Source organism: Chrysochloris asiatica, unplaced genomic scaffold (assembly GCF_000296735.1).
Source record: "Chrysochloris asiatica unplaced genomic scaffold, ChrAsi1.0 scaffold00337, whole genome shotgun sequence".
Lineage (NCBI taxonomy): Eukaryota > Metazoa > Chordata > Mammalia > Afrosoricida > Chrysochloridae > Chrysochloris > Chrysochloris asiatica.
This window is the reverse complement of record NW_006408855.1, coordinates 1,925,732-1,945,447: the sequence shown is the minus strand read 5'-3', so window position 1 is coordinate 1,945,447 and position 19,716 is coordinate 1,925,732. Positions and strand designations below refer to the sequence as shown.

At 39.1% G+C, this 19,716-nt stretch overlaps 1 protein-coding gene across 1 annotated transcript in view; it reads left to right on the top strand.

Moving 5' to 3' along the window:
* The window catches only part of NDRG3 (NDRG family member 3), a 41,870-nt gene that overhangs the window by 9,887 nt on the left and 12,267 nt on the right, over positions 1–19,716 (top strand). Inside the window, exons 6-9 of the mRNA XM_006875727.1 lie at positions 3,418–3,474; positions 14,945–15,048; positions 15,581–15,643; positions 15,765–15,816. Coding sequence (XP_006875789.1) covers positions 3,418–3,474; positions 14,945–15,048; positions 15,581–15,643; positions 15,765–15,816 — 276 coding nt within the window. The remainder of the gene's footprint in view (positions 1–3,417; positions 3,475–14,944; positions 15,049–15,580; positions 15,644–15,764; positions 15,817–19,716) is intronic.

The following is a 19,716-nucleotide window of genomic DNA, read 5'->3' as shown; positions in this document are numbered from 1 at the left end:
GTAGTCTGCATCTGAGTCCTTTGTTGGTACATGTATTATTACAAATACCTTTTCCTAGCCTGGTTTGCATTTTCAGTCTCTTAAGGAATGAAATGAATGAATGAATTACTCTTTCCAGTTAACCCAAACAGCTTATTTGTGCAGGTACTTCCCAAAATATGTGGATTATTGATTATGTGATCTGAAAATGAAAACATCTGACCACTAAAATTTGTTTAAAGACATAAGAATCTAAAGAGTATACTAATGACTTTAAAATATAAACAATCCTGCACCAAACAAGAAAGAAGAAGCAATTAGGGAAAAAACACACTCCATTTACATTGAGCTTACCTGTACTAAAGAAAGAATTCACTGCTTTTAGGTTGGAAATTAAAGAGATTTGAATTATTAACAGCAACAACATCGGGTTTTAGATTTAATCAGTGATGTTAAAAAGTTTTCCAGACAGAAAAATAACCTAAACCTTCATTAACTAGTAACAGATAACCTAATATAATCTCATTTTTAAACAAATGCTTGCCTCTGAATACTTTGTTGCCATAAATGTTCATGTTAAGATCATTAGAGGGAGTCTCCAAAATACTAACGCCCGATTTGCCACATAGATCAAGAATTTTTGTTGATAATTAAACCGTAAGATTGAGTAATTTCATAAAATAAGGAAACAATTATTATTGTTGATCTCTCTACCTATTAACAATGCCTTATAATAAGTGCTCTGGCTCTGTGCTGAGTCTATGTTGAGTTGGTTCTGCTCATAGTGACCCTGTGCACAACAGCATGAAACACAACTGTTATGTTTGATTCCATTGTTGCTGCCACCTTGTCAATCTATCTCACTTAGGGACTTTCTCTTTTTTTCACTGACCCTCCACTTTACCAAGCATGATGTCTTTCTCCAGGGATTGGTACTTTCTAATACCATATCCAAAGTACAAGAGACAAAGCCTCATTATTGTCCCTTCTAAGGAGCAATCCAGCTGACTTCTTCCAAAATAGATTTGTTTGGCCTTTTGGCGACCCATGGTATATATAACATTCTTTGCTAACATCATAATTCAGTGCATCAGTTCTCCTCCAGTCTTCCTTATTCATTGTCCAACTTTCACATGCATATGAGGCAATTGAAAATACCATGGCTTAGGTTAGGAACCCCTTAGTCCTCAATGTGACAGTTTTGCTGTTGAACTCCTTAAAGAGGTCATTTGCAGCAGATTTGCCTGTGCATGACTTTAATTTCTTGAAACAATTAGTGATACTTTTAAAGCTTTAGATACAAGATTTTTTTTTTAATCTAACACATTTTGTTAAATATTGTACACTGTTCTTAAATTTTAAAAACATATTTAAACTTTTCATTCTTGGGACTACACAGTGAAGTAGTATCATTATTACCTAACAAGGACACTGAGTCATTTGCTTAAGATCAGACGGCTTGTAAATGACAGAGTCAGAGTATTCACAGAAGCATTCATTCATTGTTGATGAGGCAGAAAGAAACAGCCTAAGTGTCATTAATACAGAACAGATACAGGATATTATGATACAACCATAAAATGGGATACTATGCAACCCTTAAAATTTATGTTATTTGGTTATTTAAGGACATGAGAAAATTCTCATAATGTCAACTAAAAGCAGGAAGAAACTATATAAAATAAAACCCCATTTTGTTAAATATATATATTCATAAGAGGAAAGGAGAAGATAATATGTTACTAGTAGTTTTCTTTGGCTGGGTGCATTACAGGTGATTTTTATTTGCCTTATCATATTATATATGAGTGAGCTCAAAAGTTCACAGAAAAATTGAATGAAAAGATAATGGAATTATTCCATGAACTTTTTCAAGCCATCTTGTATTTTCCTAATTTTCTATTATATACCTGCTCCTCACTTCCAACTATGTCATTATCTACCTTTTTGCATTTACCTCAAGAGTGAAAAATCTGTGAGACTATTTTGCTCATTAATGATGTATATACCTTGCAGAAACGAACACTGAGGTGCAAGCCAAGAGTAACCATGAATGTGATGGTTATGACTATGTGTCACCTTGGCTGGACCGTGACTCTCAGTGATTTGATAGTTATGTAATAATCTGGTGGTTACAGTACAGTCTGGCGCATGTTTAATGATGTTGTCATCCTGCATTTTGTGATCTGATGTGATCATCAGCCTGCAATTTTGCATATGCCAATTTTGCATAATGACCTGGTCTTTGAAACCTGAGTTCCAAAGAGTGAGTGCAATCATATATTAATTTTATAATTATTTTTAAATGTTAAAATATTCCATCTACCAGCAGACCAGATTCTAAAAATGGATTCCTTTCCACATTTCCGTTTTGGAGAAATGATGCGTACCCTAGTTTGGACGTTGTATATAAATTAGCATGGCTGTTTTTAGATGCTGTAGGATTTTTTCTCATAGCCTCATTTTCTTATAATTAGTTCTGTTTACTGTCTAAGACATGTAAAAATTTACTTAAACATTCTCAATAATGACTCTAATAAAAAATTCTTCTAAGACATCAGAATAGCCTTTTGAGTATTAAAACATGAAGGGATATTGCGTATCTATTCTCATTATTTAATTTCTAACTCATGAAGATTTCTGGACATTTTCCTTCATCTTTCTAGGACTGTGTGAACCTGTTTTGCCATTTATCATGCCTCCTTGATCTCCTCTTCTCCATTCCTACTCCAAGCTCAATACTTCATCTCTAATTCAGGTCAACAATACGAATTGAGCATAAAACCAAGGAAGATTTAAGGGGACTCAGCAACATAATTTGAGTTGGAAATTTGTCTGAAAATAGACTTAACAGTTTATACATGTACATATTGCTGCATTTATTGTTCTGTGAGGAGCATCGTTTTCAAATGGGAAAAATTAGGAGAAAAATGTTCATAATGTGAGAACATTCTATAAACATAGCTGTTTCCTCCCACTCCCTGAAATTAAGATAGCAAAAACTGGAGAAATGGAAAAAAAAAAATTTTTTTTTTTTTTGGGTCTCACAGATGATTTGGGAGTGGTTTTAAGTCTGGCCCAATCAGCCACAAATCCACTGCAAATACAGAAACATGGGCAGGAATGAAATCGTAAATAGCTATGAATTGTGTGTCTCAAGTTTTCAAAGAAGGAATGGCCTGCATATCCACAAGCTGTCTGCTTCAAAGCATTCTAATATTACTCCTGGAAAGGAGACTGTTTTTTGTTTTTGTTTTTTTCCCTAACTTATTTCTTTGTTCTCATGTCTGTCTGAAATTACTGTTTCCTAGAAAAGTATGATACTGAGTGATTTGTTTTTGACTGATAACATATCTACAATAAAATGATCATAAGGGGACAGCTTGATGAATTTTTCCATACACTTATTCCCTTGACCCACAGTCTTTATCTTTTCAGATAACATGCCTGACAACCAATGTTGTGGACATTATTTTGGCTCATCACTTTGGGCAGGTAAGTGCTCACTTCATCTAGGAGAGCTGTGTCCATTGGCTTATGTGCAAAGCCTAATCTTAACTCAACAAAGAAGGGGCTACCTCAGAGTTTGCCTGATCATAGTAGATGAGACCTCCAGAGCAGGTTCCGATGCCTGTGGCCTAGCAAAGGTTAATCTTCCTTAGTGTCATATGGTTCCTGTGACTTGGAGAAATGAGAGAAAAAGCATCTCCCCCACTCATTCCCTGTAAGCAGCATGCCATCTGTTATTGTTTGACAACATCACGTGCTTCACCAAGCACTTTTAGAGACACAATGAGGTCTGGGAAAGGCTTCACAGAAATAGAAACTTCAGAGAAAAAGAAACCATGAAATGTTAGTACTAAAAGAACCTTACAGATCATTCACTCCAACCCTCCTTCAGTGAGGAAACTGAAGCCAACCAAGAGAAAGTGAGAATTATCAAGTTAGGCAGAGGGTTCAAGCAGGGAGACAGTCCTCTTTTTATAAAGGGTAAAATGAGCAGAATGACCTATAAAACAGTGATGGAATAGATAAACAGTGAGGTCAGAGAGCCCTGCGATGTCTGGAGTGGGGAATTGAGGACAGTACAAATGGTGTAATGTATATTCAACTGCAGTCTGTGAAGTTTATTTTTAAATATGCAAAGGAAAATAGTACGTTGAAAGAAAACTAGCAGTTACCAGATACTGATGATATGCCAGGCACTGTGGTAAGTACATTAGATGCACAATTTCAGTAATTTTTCACATGATTACTATTGGCCGTATTTTTAGAAGAGAAAACTGAGAGGCAACGTAACTTGCCACTGTTACATCCAGCTAGTAAGTGGTGGAGCTAACATTTGAATTGAGGTCAGGCTAACCACAGAGCCTTTGTTTATGTAGAGTACATTTTTATCAAAGTTATACATTCATATATATTTTAAAGAATACAAAAGCTTGTTACAAAAAATCTTTTTTTTTTTTTTTTTGCTTCTTAGAGACAACCATTTATGACTCTTACTGTGTCTTTTGGGTTTTGCCTTCATATTACTTTCTTTAATTTAGATATAACTTACATATGTTGTTATTGTTGTTATATGCTGTAGAGTCGGTTCTGACCCATAGTGACCCTGTATAGGGTTTCCAAGGAGCAGCTGGTGAGCTTGAACCGCCAACCTTGCAGTTCTAACCGAGTTTGCATTAACCCTCAGTTCCATACCAGGACTTACATACCATAAAGTGCAAAAATAATACATTTTAGTGACCTTTTACCTAAGTATGCTCTCATATAACTACTCTCCAAGTCAAGATTGGATATAGAACATTTCCATCACTCCAAAAGGGTTCCTAGTGCTTTTTCCTACTACTAATCTCCCCAACAAGGTATTCGTTATTCTGTTACTTCTATAGATTTGTTTTTCCTGTTCTTGAATTTCATAAAAGTAGAAATACAAGAGCCTCTGCGGAGGCGATGTGGAATGCTTTGTCTCTGAGCAGTTCTCGAAGTAGTGCATTCTGCAAGGCTGTCATGAAGCCTCTGTAAAGAAGGCCCAAGAGATTGACAGCTTCGATTGAAGTGCATGGAACACCAACTGTAGTCAGGAGTCATGTGCAACAGCTGCAAATAGAACTATGGTGAGCGAGAATCCCATTTTGCTTCCAGAAGTGAAAGTGCTCATGGATCTGGGAAATCTGCAAGGCATACCCCTGCAAGATCCCATTCCAAGGAAGATTTCAGGTATTCCAGATCAAAGTCCAGGTCCAGATTTGAATCTAAGTCTAGATCCAGAATAAGTTCTTGAAGGTATTACACAAGATCACATTCTCGGTCCCATTTACATAGATGATCCTATAACAAGTCTTACATTTCAAGATGATCGCAGACGACATAGTCATTCTCTGATGTCTACGAGCAAGTGTCATGTTGGGAATCAGGCAAATCCTGATCCCAACTGTTGTCTTGGAGTTTGAGGGTTGAGTCTATACACCACAGAATGAGGTCTAAAAGAACTGTTCTCTGAGTATGACTCCATTGCTGATGTGTCTGTTATATATGACCAGCAGTCTAGATGTTCAGGAGGATTTGCCTTTGTATATACTGAAAATGTAGATGATGCCAAGGAAGTTAAAGAGAGTGTCATTGGAATGGAGCTTGATGGTCGAAGGATTAGATTTGATTTCTCCATAACAAAAAGAAAACATACTCTTAACACTCAGAATTTGTATGGGGAGACCTACCTATGGCAGCTCATGCAGTCAGGATTACTATGACAGAGGATGGTCGTAGCTGTCATAGAAAACTAGAGCAGATCATCCAGGGACAGAGGAGGATGGAGAGCTGCTCTGGACAGAGGGCAGTCACTTCTGCCTACTACGTCATGGAGTATACAGATCAAGTTCCTGATATCATCATACTCTCCTCCCGGCTATTGAAGCTTGAAGTTGAAGACTTTCTAAAACATGCCCTAGAGTTGGGATATTGATTGTGGACAATATTTCTTATCGTCTCCTGTTTAAAAAAGCAAACAGTGCCTAGTGAAGTGAGGTGACTTTTACACCTTTGATGACGACTACTTTTGGTGGCGTTGAAATGCTGTTTTCATTCTGTATTTGTGTAGTTTGGTCCTTTGTTCAAAGTTAAGTGTTTTCAGAAAAGTATGTTTTGCATATATTTTTTTACAGTCTAAGTTTTGACTGCCGAGAAGTTGTTATTCTGCAAAACTTCATTTAAAGGTTTTTCTGCTGAATTCAGGGTATTCTGAAGATCAAAGCCTGTGTATAAAATGCTACCAAATGACAAAAAAAATAACAATAAACAATTGATTACTTTTCTTTCTACCATATCAGTGCTTAGCAAAACTGTTCAGATTCAGTAGTAAATTTAAGACAAAAATATTCATTTTCTTTGAAAGTACCATACTTAACATATGCAAAAAAAAAAAAAGGAGAAACACACAGTATGTGCTCTTCTGTGTTTGGCCTCTTGTACTTAACATAGGTCCTATGTCACGTCACTGCACGTATCAGTAGTTGGTTGTTTTTAGTGTTATGTTGTAGTCCACTGCAGCAATATACCACTCCACACATTATTGATCTATTCTTCTGTTGTCTTATCTAGTGCTCCTATAACAGAAATAGCACAGTGGGATGGCTTCAACTAACAACGTGTTCTCTCACAGGATGGGAGGCTAGAGGTTCAGCTCTAGAGGAGGAAGGCTTTTTTTTCTCTGTTCTGGAGGAAGGTTCGTGTCTCCTTTTAACATCTGTGGACCCGGCATTCCTTGGAGATCTTCAGGTGTTTTAGCACCAATCTTCTCCTGAGTCTAGGAGGTTCTCATCACGGGGACCCTGTGTCCAAAGGATATGTTCCACTCCCAGCTCTTCTTTCTTGCTGATCCTGAGGTCCTTCCCTCTGTTCACATTTCTCTCCTTTTATCTTTTATAAGAAACAAGGTTATGCAGGCCACAGCCCATGGAAACTCCCCTTTCATCAGATAAGGACTGTGACTTGTTAAGGGTGTTGTGCCCCACCCTAATCCCCTATTGTTGATTGGCTGATTACATCATTATATAACTGCCAGATTATATCACTGTATAACAGCCAAACCACTGAGAATCATGGCCTAGCCAAGTTGACACATATTTTGATAGGACACAAAACATTGTGTAGTTTATGGCTGAAACACTATAAACATTCTTATACATGGCTTTTTGGAAGGAAGCACTCTATTGTTTGTTGCCATCTCTCTTCTTGTTGTGAAGTGCCATCGAGTCAGTTCTGTGCCATAGTGACTCTGTATAAGGTTTCCGAGGGGCACCTGGTGAGCTTGAACTGTTGACCTTGCAGTTCAAACCTACTTTGCAGTCCAGCACATTAACCCACAATGCCACACCCGGCCTCACCATTTCTCTAAATATGCTTATATTACCTTTTGCTGGTTTTTCAATTGTAGGTATTTTATATTGACTCTCCATTAAAGACAGCAATTTATTTCTCTCTCACACACACATACCCTGCCCTATAGCCTGTTATCTTAGTTATCTGTTGCTGCTATAACAGAAATAAAACAAATGGTAGCTTTAACAAACAAAAATTTATCCTCTCACAGTCTAGGAGGGCAGACGTCCAAATTCAGAATGCGAGCTCTAGGGGAAGACTTGTTCTCTTTGTTGGGTCTGGGGAAAGGGCCTTGTCTCCTTTAGCATTTATAGGCCTAGTGTTCCTTGTAGGTTTTTATTCATCATGGCATCAGTGTTGCGTGAGTCTAGGAGCAGGGATCCTAGACTCAAAGGACACACTCCATCCCAACTCGTCTTTCTTGGTGGTACTAGGTCACCCTTCTCCGTTCCTTCTTTCTCCGTTTATCTTTTGTCAATTAAAAGGGTTGCAGGCCACACCTCTGGGAAACTCCCTGACATCTGATCAGAGTTGAGATGGGATTAAGGGTATTACAACCCACCCTTTTTCTCTTACTGGTTTACCACATGATAGGGGATCATCACATAACTGCCACACCACTCAGAATCACAACCCAGCCAAGCTGACACATATTTTGGAGGAATACAGTTCAATCCATGACATGCACATTTGTATTTCCCACCACCCAATTATTCCATAATTTAGGTTAGATCAATTTTTAGTATTTACGTATCATGACTATATAAATGTTTATTCATAACTGATGACTTTTTCATTTTCTCTATGACATTTTGTTCTTTTGAGTTAATAATAGTCTTTCTTGTTTTTGTGTTGTTTGTATTTGTTATTTGCTGTTCAGTGTATTGTCAACAATTCAGCCACTAAGCTCTTCCCTGGTATATAAGTCTGCTTGTCAGTATATTGAAACACATTAGCTATTGTACTGTTTTCATCTAATTTGACTATTACCTGATTCAGTCTTCTTTACCTGTTACACAACTGTTGTTGTTACGTCCCATCAAGTCAGTTACAGTCCACAGTGACCCTCTGCACACCCTAACAGGAGACTGCTCAGTCCTGCCCGTCTTCACGATTGTTGTTTTGCTCAAACCCATTGTTGCTGTCATTGCACCAATCCGTCTCATCGGGGGTCTTCCTCTTTTTCTGCTGACTCTCCACTTTACTAAGCATGACGTCCTTCTCATCCTTCTTCAGAGACTGGATAGGAGAGATAAAGTCTCCCCATCCTGGCTTCTAAGGAGCACTCTGGCTGTACTTTTTTCAACACAGATTTGTTTGTTCTTCTGACAGTTCATGGTACTTTCATCTTCTCCAGCATCATAATTCAAATGCAACTATTCTTCTACATTTTTCCTTATTCATTGTACAACTTTTCACATGCATATAAGGCAATTGGAAATACTGTAGCTTGGGTCAGGTACACCTTAAAAATCTTCAAACTGAAATCTTGGCTCAAGAAAGAGGTCTAATGCAGTGTGTTATTTGATTTCTTGGCTGCTGCATACGCGAGTGTTGATGGTGGAGCCGAATAAAATGAAGTCTTTGACAAGGCAACCTTTTCTCTATTTATCACGATGTTATTTGTACATGTCTTTACCTCTGTTGTTTGCTAGATTTTCTCACCTTTGCCTTCCAATCTGTTTTCCACTATCAGATTTTTTTAAGTTGCAAGGATACTTTCTTCTTTTTCACACTTAGATTCTTTTTTATAGTGTTCTGTTCATTTTCATGGATACAATATTTTAATCTGTGACAGTATTAATATTTCCAGAATTTTTCTCTGTTATCTTCAAATCGCTTAGTTTCATGTGTTGAAACTCTGTTTTCTACATTAGTGTTATGCAGGTTAACGATTTATTGTCTACAAGTCCCCAATTCCCCCTACTTTGTTCTGCTTTCCAGCACTGAAACAGAATCTTTCCAGCTGGCTCAGTGTTAGGATTTATGACAAACAAAAATTGAACTCTCCCGTAGTTTAAGAGGCTAGAAGTCTCTTGCAGTGGCAAGATGATGGTGGAAGGAAAGTGCTTCACTTTCAGATTTTAGTCCTTTTTTTAAAAAAAAAAAAAAATTAAAACATTTAGTGTGGGAGTTGGTGGCTCAATGCGCAGAAGGCCTGGTAATGCTCACCTCAGCAGTCTCATTGTGGTCATGCTTTCTCCCCTCTGTGCAGTGTTTCTACAGGGTTTATTCAGGAGATAGAGTCATACCAACATGTTGATCAGAGAAAATTAATATAAAACAGTGTTAACTAGTTTTTGTTGTTGTTAAGTGCAGCCCACTAGGTTCCTACTCATAGTAACACTTTCTAGGGTGGATTTGAATCACTGACCTTGTGGTAACCAGTCCAGATCTTATCCTACAGCACCATACCAGGAGTCTGGTTAACTAGTGTTGTTAAGTGCCTTGGAGTTGGTTCAGACTCATAGTGATCCTGTTTCTGAGGTGGGTTTGAATGCCAGACCAGGATCCCTGTTAACTAGTAGAAGATGATTAGCTTTTCGAAGGGGTGAAACAGGACCATAAAAGGGCCCAGAAGTAACAAGGGCAAAAAGAAAAAAGCATTTGCTACCTGTGGGAGCCCAGGTAATATAAGCTCTGTAATAGAAGCACTGGACTAGTAATGTCAAGGTTGGCAGTTCAAACCCACCAACTGCTGTTGGAAATCTATACAGGGTCACTGTAAGTCAGGACTGAATCAAAGGCACACCAACAACAACCTCTAGGCTAAGGGAGAGTGAACACTGAAGGAACTGAGAACTTAATTGAGTCTGAAGGCTAAAATTTACAACTCTGCGATTCCACAGAAAACACAAGCCTGCTTACCAGAGGGCTGTAGCTGGCTATAGAGCTGTTCACCAGGTTGAGGAGACAACTGCCTAAAACAAAGTCTGAACTACTACAGAAGTTGGGTTGTTGTTGTTAGGTGCCATTGAGTCAGTACCGACTCATAGCGACCCTATGCTCAACAGAACGAAACACTGTCCAGTCCTGTGCCAAACTCACAATCACTGCTACGCCTGACCCCATTGCTGCGGCCACTGTGTCAATCCATCTCACTGGGGGGTCTTCCTCTTTTTTTCCAACCCTCCACTCTACCAAACATGGTATCCTTCTCCAGAGACTGGGCCCTCCTATGGATGGGTAGGTGAGGTAGGCTGAAAATATAACAGGAACTGATCTGTAGGGGTTTCTGACACACTGAGCCACTATTTCCTGTGCTAAATTTGAAAAAAAAAAAAAAAAAAAGGACCAACAAAGGAAAAATGTGTTTTCAACACCAGTTACACAAATTTAAGGTTGGTAAACCATAAATTGATAACTGACGGGGATTTTCCCCACATGATTTGCAATTCTTGTATAATTTGTTGTTGTGAAGTGCTGTCCAGTCAGTTCTGACCTAGAGTGACCCTGTATAGGGTTTCCAAGGAGCGACTGGTAAGCTTGAACTGCCGACCTTGCAGTTCAGACCGACTTTGCAGTCCAGTGCATTAACCCACAGACCACACTAGGACTCCGGCTTATATTTAATAAGGGTTTAAAAGGGTGCTAGAGCTGGGTGGACCACAGAGGCTTATCACTGTTAGTGATCAGGCTGGGCTGTTTCCTTAGGGAACTGCTGATAGCAGCATCTTTATCTTTTCACAAAACACTCCTGTCTTAGTTTCCTAGGGCTACCATAATAAAGTCCCACAAAATGGGGTGGTATTAAGGAATTGTTGATAAGTACCTTTCAGATTCATAGAGACCCTGTATCGAGTTTCCAGGAATAGGTTGTTGAGTTTGAATTTTTTTATAGCCCTAAAGGCTAGAAGTCCAAATTGAGGGTGTTGACACAGCTGTGTTTTCTCTCTGTCAGCTCTAGAAGAAAATTCTTTTTCAGTTTTTTGCCAGTGACATTTCTTGGCCTACTGGGCTTTTAGATTCTCACATGGTGTCTTCTCTGTATCTGTATTGTGTTAAATGCCATGGAGTCGGTTCCAACTCATAGCAACCCTATATAGGTTTTTTTGAGTAGTGGCTTAAGGTTTGAACTGCCAATCTTTTGGTTAGCAATCCAGTGCTACAACACCACACCAGGATCCTGTGTCTATACTCCCTCCCCTTTATAAAACAAGGTGTAAAACAGTATAGCTAGCAAACATGTATATTTTATAAAAAGAGAGGAGGGCAGAGGAATTTATACACAATAGATTTGCCTAATAAATTTCCTTGGTTTTACCCATTTTATACTAATATAATTTCTTCCCTTTTTATCTCAAACATTGCCACTCATGTTTCTCTTCAGACTCTGAAGTTGGAGCTGGCTAGATCAGTTCATCTTTAATTCCTGTTTGCTTCACTTGTTACTCATTCTACTTCCTAGGAGTTATTACAGGGCCCTTCAATTTCAGGTAGATTCTGATCCATTTGAGCAGATTCCAACTATGTTCTTCTTGTCTTACGTCACCCATATGGTGGTGAGAATTCAAAACATTTTCTTTTCTCCATATCAGTATTTCTCTTCAAAGCTTGATGGTGACCTTTACACATTGCCCTGGATTCTCTGATTTTCTGACTTATTTCTAATACATTACTTTCTTCCAGTGCTAAAAGTTTCCCTTCTGCTTAAAACTGCCTATTGAGTATGTGTGTGTGTGTGTGTAATAGATACAGGTACATAAAAGGATATGCACACAAGAATTTGGAAACTGGTTGAGAAAGCCAGCAAGAAAGGGACCATTAGAAGATGAGTGGTGAAAGAGAAGCTTACTTTTCATTGTATATACTATTTTGTTTCTTCCATATTTTATGCCTTTAATAGTATTGGCGGTGGTTGTTGTGAAGTGCCATGGTAATAGTAATAAGATTAAAAAAATACTAAATTGACTAAATAAAATCCCATAAATTGAATGTGATATATAATTCTATAATGCATTTTATTAAAGGATAGTATATAATAGGCTTTTGAATCTCAATGTTGGTGGTTCAAGCTCACTAGTCACTCTTTGGAAACCCTATACAAAGTCTCTATAGGTCAGCTCTGACTTGATAACACTTAACAAGAATGTACATAAGAGTCCTAGTGTGGCGCTGTGGATTAATGCACTGGACTGCAAGATCGGTTTAAATTGCAGAGTCAGCTGTTCAAGCTCCTCAGTCGCTCCTCAGAAGCCCTATACAGGGTCTCTCTGAGATAGAAGCGACTCAATGGCACTTAACAACAATATATACAGAAGTAATACTCTGATTGTATCAGTGAAGAATTAGATACTTATATAAATTTATGGGTATTAAGACAAATAATGACCTCCCATTTGGTTACGAATTGGGCTGTGAACCTCAAGGTGAGCAGTTCGAAACTACCAGCTGTTCATCTCTGTGAGAGAAAAATGAGGGTCTCAGAGCTCCTGTTAAGATTTGCAGCCTCACAGCCAAAGTGTCCATCCATCAACTGAAGAATGGGTAAACAAACTGTGGTACATATACACAATGGAATACTATGCTACCTTGAAAAATAACAAGGAAGCTGCAAGCCACTGCTTAACATGAATGAACCTTGAGGGCATTATGTTGAGTGAAATTAGTCACAAAAGGAGAACTACTGCATAGGACCACTACTGTAAAAGACTAAGAAAAAGAACCCATACTAAAGGGGGGTGGATTCTTTGCTGGTTGCTGGGATGTGGTGGGGGGATGAGGGGAAGGTGGAGCACAGGGCAGGGAATAGACCCGGATAGTTTGGGTGCTGGGGAGGGGGGCAATATACAAGAAGGGAGAGGGGAATGGAAGAACAAAGCAGATGGGAGAACAATTAGGCAGGTTTGCATGGGCTAAGTGGAACAGAAGTAAATAATGATGTATGCACAACTTTGGAACAACAGGGCTCTGGGATACAGAGATTGAGACATGGTTGGAATGGGGAAAAGAGGGGAATAATGTTAAGATGTTTGGCTGTCTTTTGAATCTTGGTTTTCCTTGCATTATATTATAAAATAGACACTGGAGGGGGAGAGAAAGGAATAGCCAGAAACATCACCACAGAAAGCTTGTAAGTCCGTCTTCTGCCTATAACTGATTGGAATACCTAAAATGGGGCTACAACGTGCCCAGTGAAGGAGGCTTCCTGTGGAGCCTCTGCATTACGTAAGTCTATAGGTGGAATCCTGAATCACATCCAGTATCTCCAGAGATGGGAAATTTCCATTAGAAAGGATGAGCAGACCAGCCTGGAACAGCTGGAAGAACAGAAGATATTTCTTGAAAGAAAGATCTACAGGAAAAATACAAAACAATAGAGGCAGACCAACTGTTACTACAAGAACAAGCAAGTTGCTTGCCCAGGAGACATCAAGGCAAGTGGTCGGGCCCCCTCAGTGTAAACCCCCTTCCAAGACTAAGACTCAATGGGAATACATGCTCTGATTGGTGACCACGCTCATCACTGATAAGGGGAAGTGAGGGAAAAACAGCAATGAAGCTGTGAGCTAAGCCCTACAATGTTCAATAGACTTCTGTGAACCCGGGTGAAGACCTGGTTGGCCAGCAGTGTGGCAAGACCTGGGGACTTTTGGGCCCAGAGTCAGTGACATAGCCACAGAGGACTAGAGTGGAGAATGAAGCATCCAGCTGATAAAAAGAGAGGGCATATGCACAAGAACACCCACACTTGCAGATAATACCCACTTGACCAGGCTTCAGTGACTGAGAGGGGCTGTGTACTGACGACCGGGGGTCAGGCTTGTAGGGTATACCCTTTAGTTGGTTGATGATGCATGGAGGGGATTGTAACCATGGCAATGAAATAATACACGATAGGCTGAAGGTAAAACTAATATTCTCCCATGTAAACTATCACATAATTCACAATAAAACATAAAAAAAAAAAAAAAAATTACAGCCTCAGAAGCCCTGTACAGGATTGCTATGAGTCGGAACCAACTCCACGGAACATAACAACAACAATAACATTTGTACACCTCAGTTCATATAACTTATTTAATCTTTAACCACCCTGTACAGGGTCGATCTGAGTCAGAACCGACTCCATGGCACATAACAACAACATTTGTTTTGTACTCCTCAGTTCATAAAACTTACTTAATCTTTAACCGCCTTGTCAGAGTGCTGCTTACTGTCTCCATTTTACAAACCATAACGATCTCTGTTTTTATGAGAAATGGCTAACATGAAAAACACAAATAAAGAACTGAGGTTCCGAATGACTAGGTGACCTGCCTGAGTTCCACAGTTCGTACTTGAATCCTTCTCTAGTGCCGTTTCCACTGTGCCTCAGGTAAGGAAGTCCAGAGTGAGCGCTAAGATTTTGCACTTCAGCTGGAGTTAATTATCAACTTTTTCCTTGATGGGGCTTCTTTGGTGCACCGATGGTACTGAACTAGTCTGATGCAAATACATTTTTCAGTCATTAAGCCTACCAGTACATCAGTGTATATCATGCACGGCACAAGTTCCCATCATGGGCATTGAGAGTACAAACCAAGCAAGATGGACTCGTTCTGTACCTTAGAAGCTTACTTGTATCTTCTTTCAATTGTTCTAGGAAGAGTTGCAAGCCAATATGGATCTGATTCAAACCTACAGACTGCATATTGCCCAAGACATCAACCAGGAAAACCTCCAGCTCTTCCTGAGTTCCTATAACGGGTATAGTTGTTTCCTGTCTTTTCACTTAAATGTGGACAAGGTCTCAAAAGATAATTGGCAATTAAAGAATAAAGAAAGGAGAATAAATGACTTTTTCTAGTGGTGTGAGATGAGTTTTCTGTCATGCTATTTCACCAAAGTGGAAGAGACAAATATAAAAATATAAAAAGCTTTAAAAAATTACAAGAAAAGTGTTTGGCCCCAAAAATGTAAGTCATTCCTTTGTCTTGAGGAATGCATTCTCTGAAACTAGTTTCTCTGAAACTACTTAGGACATGAGTATTAGAGGCACATTGCTGTTGAGTTGTGAAGTTGCCTCCATTTTGCATACTGTAGAACCCTGTGGAGTTGAGCCAGGAGGCACTAAAATGGCTACTCCTGAACAAAGTGTACAAGGGTCCCCTTCCCTGATTAGCTGGCAAAAAAAGATAGTTTTCACATTTCAAAACATTTCGCTTTTCACGAGTAGAAAATAACCTAAGTTGCTATGATTTTACCTGAAAACTACATTGCTTCTGCTTTATTTTTCTAGACGCAGAGACTTGGAGATTGAAAGACCCTTACTGGGCCAAAATGATAACACAAAAACATTAAAGTAAGCCCCTCAGTTTTCCCATTCAATTGCTGACTCTTTGCCTCTATGAAAGGCAGTTTAGTATACCATGAAGCATATGTGTTTATTTGTTAATGACATCTCTAATTTTGCCTGTACCCAGGTGTTGTACGTTATTGGTGGTAGGGGACAATTCACCTGCAGTTGAGGCTGTGGTAAGTATATCTTGATATTGTGAAGATAAATGGGCAGAAAATGTTTACAACACACTGTCGACACTGGAAACAGTTGGTAAACACTAGACTTTGTTATGTCTGATTGCACAGGTCAGGTTTGCTTTTTGTTGTACTCTTTAGAAAATTAATTTCTCATCATCACTAGGTTTCATTAGATGGAATGTATGCTGCCTTTGATTAGTTTGTATGGTGCAGTTCATTTTGTGGCAAGTAGTATTAGTAAACATAATTTGTCATCAGATTTCTATAACCATTATAAGTCTGCAACTAAATCAGCAAGTCAGAAGGCTACTGAAAGCCTGAATGCTTTTCTGTACCACCTCCTCAAGCACATAACAAATTAATAAAAATAATATATGCTTATTATGGAAAAGGAAGAAGGAAGACATTGAAAAATAAAAGGGTAGAGGGAAGCATAATCCTGTTACTCAAAGACAAACTATTATCTTTTTCTTAAACATAGACTGGATCATATTAAATAGTTGATGTTTTGGGACCTATTAATACTTAAAATTGATAGCATTTTTCAAAATGTAAAGTCAACATGGTGGTGGTGGTGGTGGTGGTTATGTGCTGTGGAGTGGGTTCCGACTCATAGCAACCCTGTACAGGGTTTCCGAGGCTGTAAAGCTTTACAGGAGCAGAAAGCCTCATCTTTCTCCCGCAGAACACCTGGTAGTTTCAAGCTGCTGATCTTGAGGCTTGCAGCCCGATTCATAACCATTACGCTACCATACATTTTTCTGCTTCTAATATCTTAATAGATGTACCATACTTTATTTAACCTCACTCTCCTGTGCATCATTTCTGATTTTACACTATTAATAATGTTGCTGTCAAACATCCTTACAACATTTTTTATTGAATCTTGGAAGTAATGTATTAAAAATACAAAACATTTGTAAGGTTTTTGATCTCTCCTGCCAGATTCCTTTCCAGAAAGGCTGTTTTTTAGATGCAGAAACCTAGAGATTGAAAGACCCTTGCCAAAAGACTGCTACAAGGGTGCTTCCAAACATTTGTGGAAAAATGGAATGAAAAGATAATAGAATTGTGAGAGCTGGGACAAGACAGCAGAGTAGGCCTCGGCACTGAGCAGACCCTCTGCAACCAAGACATCGGAAACTAAGTAAAATAGATCCAGATGGTGGTCCTGGAACACTGAGCTTCAGAAGACAGGACAGAGGTGGACTGAGTGCTGACTGGAAGAGGAAGCTGAACAGGAGCAGTGAGAGAGAAGAGAAACAGGCAGACTGTCAGCTGGAATGGAGTGGTATGGCCATCTTGAGCTTTAGCAGGCAGTTGCAGATACAGTAGTCTGAGGCACAGGGCTGGGCTGCAGGTGGGAGACAGTGGGATAGGGTGCAGTCCTCCCTTGTTCTCTTGCCCTCCTAGTAGCTGAGGTATGGCCAGTCCTGCCGTAGCTGACACAGCAGTAAGTGGCACACCATCCTACGTAGCCTTACCCTGGGGTCCTTCTGGAGATGTGGGAACCTGCCCTAAACTACTGTACACAACGTGCTAACAGAGAATTGTGTTCAGACTTCCTTCCAGCCTCTATCACCTCCTCCAGGAGACAGGTGGTGAGTGCCTGAGTACACACCAATATACAATCATCAACTGTACATATAACAACACCACGATGTCTTAGAGAAAACAGATAATTTCAGCTTACATGAAGAAACAAGGTAGAGTGCCTCAAACAAGGATATCAAAATAAGGAATCTGAAAATATCAGCAGAAATGGAAGCAGAACCACTTGATAGGAATTTAAAAGAATGCTATTTAGGTACATACCTTCAATGAATTGAGAGAAAGATTGATGAAAGCAAGGAAGAATTCAGGAATATAATATAAGAACAGTTTGACAAAATAACTGAAAACCATTCAAAAATAGCAGTTAGAAAACCAGAAGATTAATCTTAGTACTAAGATTTCAGAAATAGATAAAATACATTGAAAGGGCAAAGTAGAATTGAATCAGTGGAAGACTGAATCAGTAAGCTTGAAGACAAATCTCTCAATAGTCATTTTCCAGAGGAACAGTCAGAAAAAATAATTTTAAAATCCAAAGAAACCTTAAGATTTATGTGGGACACTGTCAAGAGAAATAACTTTGGGTAATTGGAATTCCAGAACAGATAGAGACAAAGCCATAGAGAACACTGTCCAAGAGTTTGCTAATATCATGAAAAATGAGAAGATAGCCACACAAAAAGTCAAACAAATTCCAAACAGATCCCAAAAGGAAATTACCAAGACATATTATAATCAAACTTTTCAAAACCAAATACAAGGAAAAAATCCCGAGAGCAGCTTTGGAAAAGTGAAAAGTTACAGAAAAAGGAGAACCAATGAGACTAAGGTCTGATTTCTTAGCACAAACCATCCTGTCAAGAAGACAAGGAGATGACATATACAATACTCTAAAAGGAGAAAAATTGCCAACCAAGAATCATATACCCAGCAAAATTGCCCATCAAATATGAAAACGAATATAGGACATTTCCAGATAAACAAAAATTAAAAGAATTTGCAAAAAACAGATCAACCTTATGAAAAATACTTAAAGGGAATCCTTTGGACAGAGAACCAGCAAAGTAAACAAGCTGAGACTAACATACACACATGACAAAATCACCCAGAACTTAAAACCCAGATTTAGACGTATTCAAAGTAAAACAGACCTGTTATTGTTAAGTGCCGCCAATTCGGTTCCAACCTACAGTGACCCTGTACAAGGTTTCTGAGGAGCGGCGGGTGAGTGAACCACCACTGTTGCGGTTCAAACCAACCTTGTAGTCCAGTTTCTTATCCTGCAGAGCCACACCAGAACACCTAATAAAGAGGAAATCAAGTAGATTTCAAGAAAAATCAATAAATAAACCTAACTGTAGCCCTAAAACTAGACAAAGCCTTACTTCTAGCCCTAGTGCAACTCCTACCTCTAACTTTAACTCGTCCTAACCGTTACCCTAACACTAAATGAAGTCCTGAGCCTTGTCTAAACCTAGCCATAGTCCTAACCCTAGCTCATTACTTCTACCCACCCATCCACCCCCAAGAGGAAAAATAAAAAAGGTAATGGAATTTCTCCACACTTTTTATAGCTGTTAAACAGCGCTCAGTCCAGAATTGGATTTATTAAATTAGATTGTAAAAATCCTATGTTGTTAAGTGCCACCAAGTTGGTTTTGACTCCCAGTGACCCTGTATAGGGTTTCTGAGAGCTGTTGGTAGATTTGAACTGCTGACCTTGCAGTAGCAGTGCAGTGCAATCCTACAGTACCACACCAGTACTCCTAAAATGGTATGATGGTGGTGGTTATGTGCCGTGGAGTCAGTTCTGACTCATAGCGACCCTATATAGGGTTCTGAGGCTGTAAATCTTTATGGGAGCAGAAAGCCTCATCTTTCTCCCACTGAACAGCTGGTAGTTTCGAACAGCTGACCTTGCAGTTCGCAGGCCAATTCCTAACCACTAAGCTACCAGAGCTCCTTTAAAATGGTATACCACTGTTTAAATTTGCATTTCATTGATTACAAGTGAGGTTCACACTTTTTTCATACCTTATTAGCATTTGCATTTCTTTCTTACACTTCATACTTAACTAAGTATCTGTTTGAAATGACCTAGTGTTTGGCAGCCTTCACTTCTCCCCTATCTACAGCTAAACTCTAGGGAGTGAGGTTTTTTGGAGAGGGTGTCTAATAAATGCTCAGAGGTGTAGACATAGGTGAGGGTGGATGTTTGTGAGATAGCTGTGCCAACAGAATATCTGCACACCTCCTCAATTGCCTTGTAAGGAATCCTGTGTCTGCTGTAAACTACACGGCACAGCTGAACACAGGCAAATAACCCTCAAGAAGTAGTGTTGC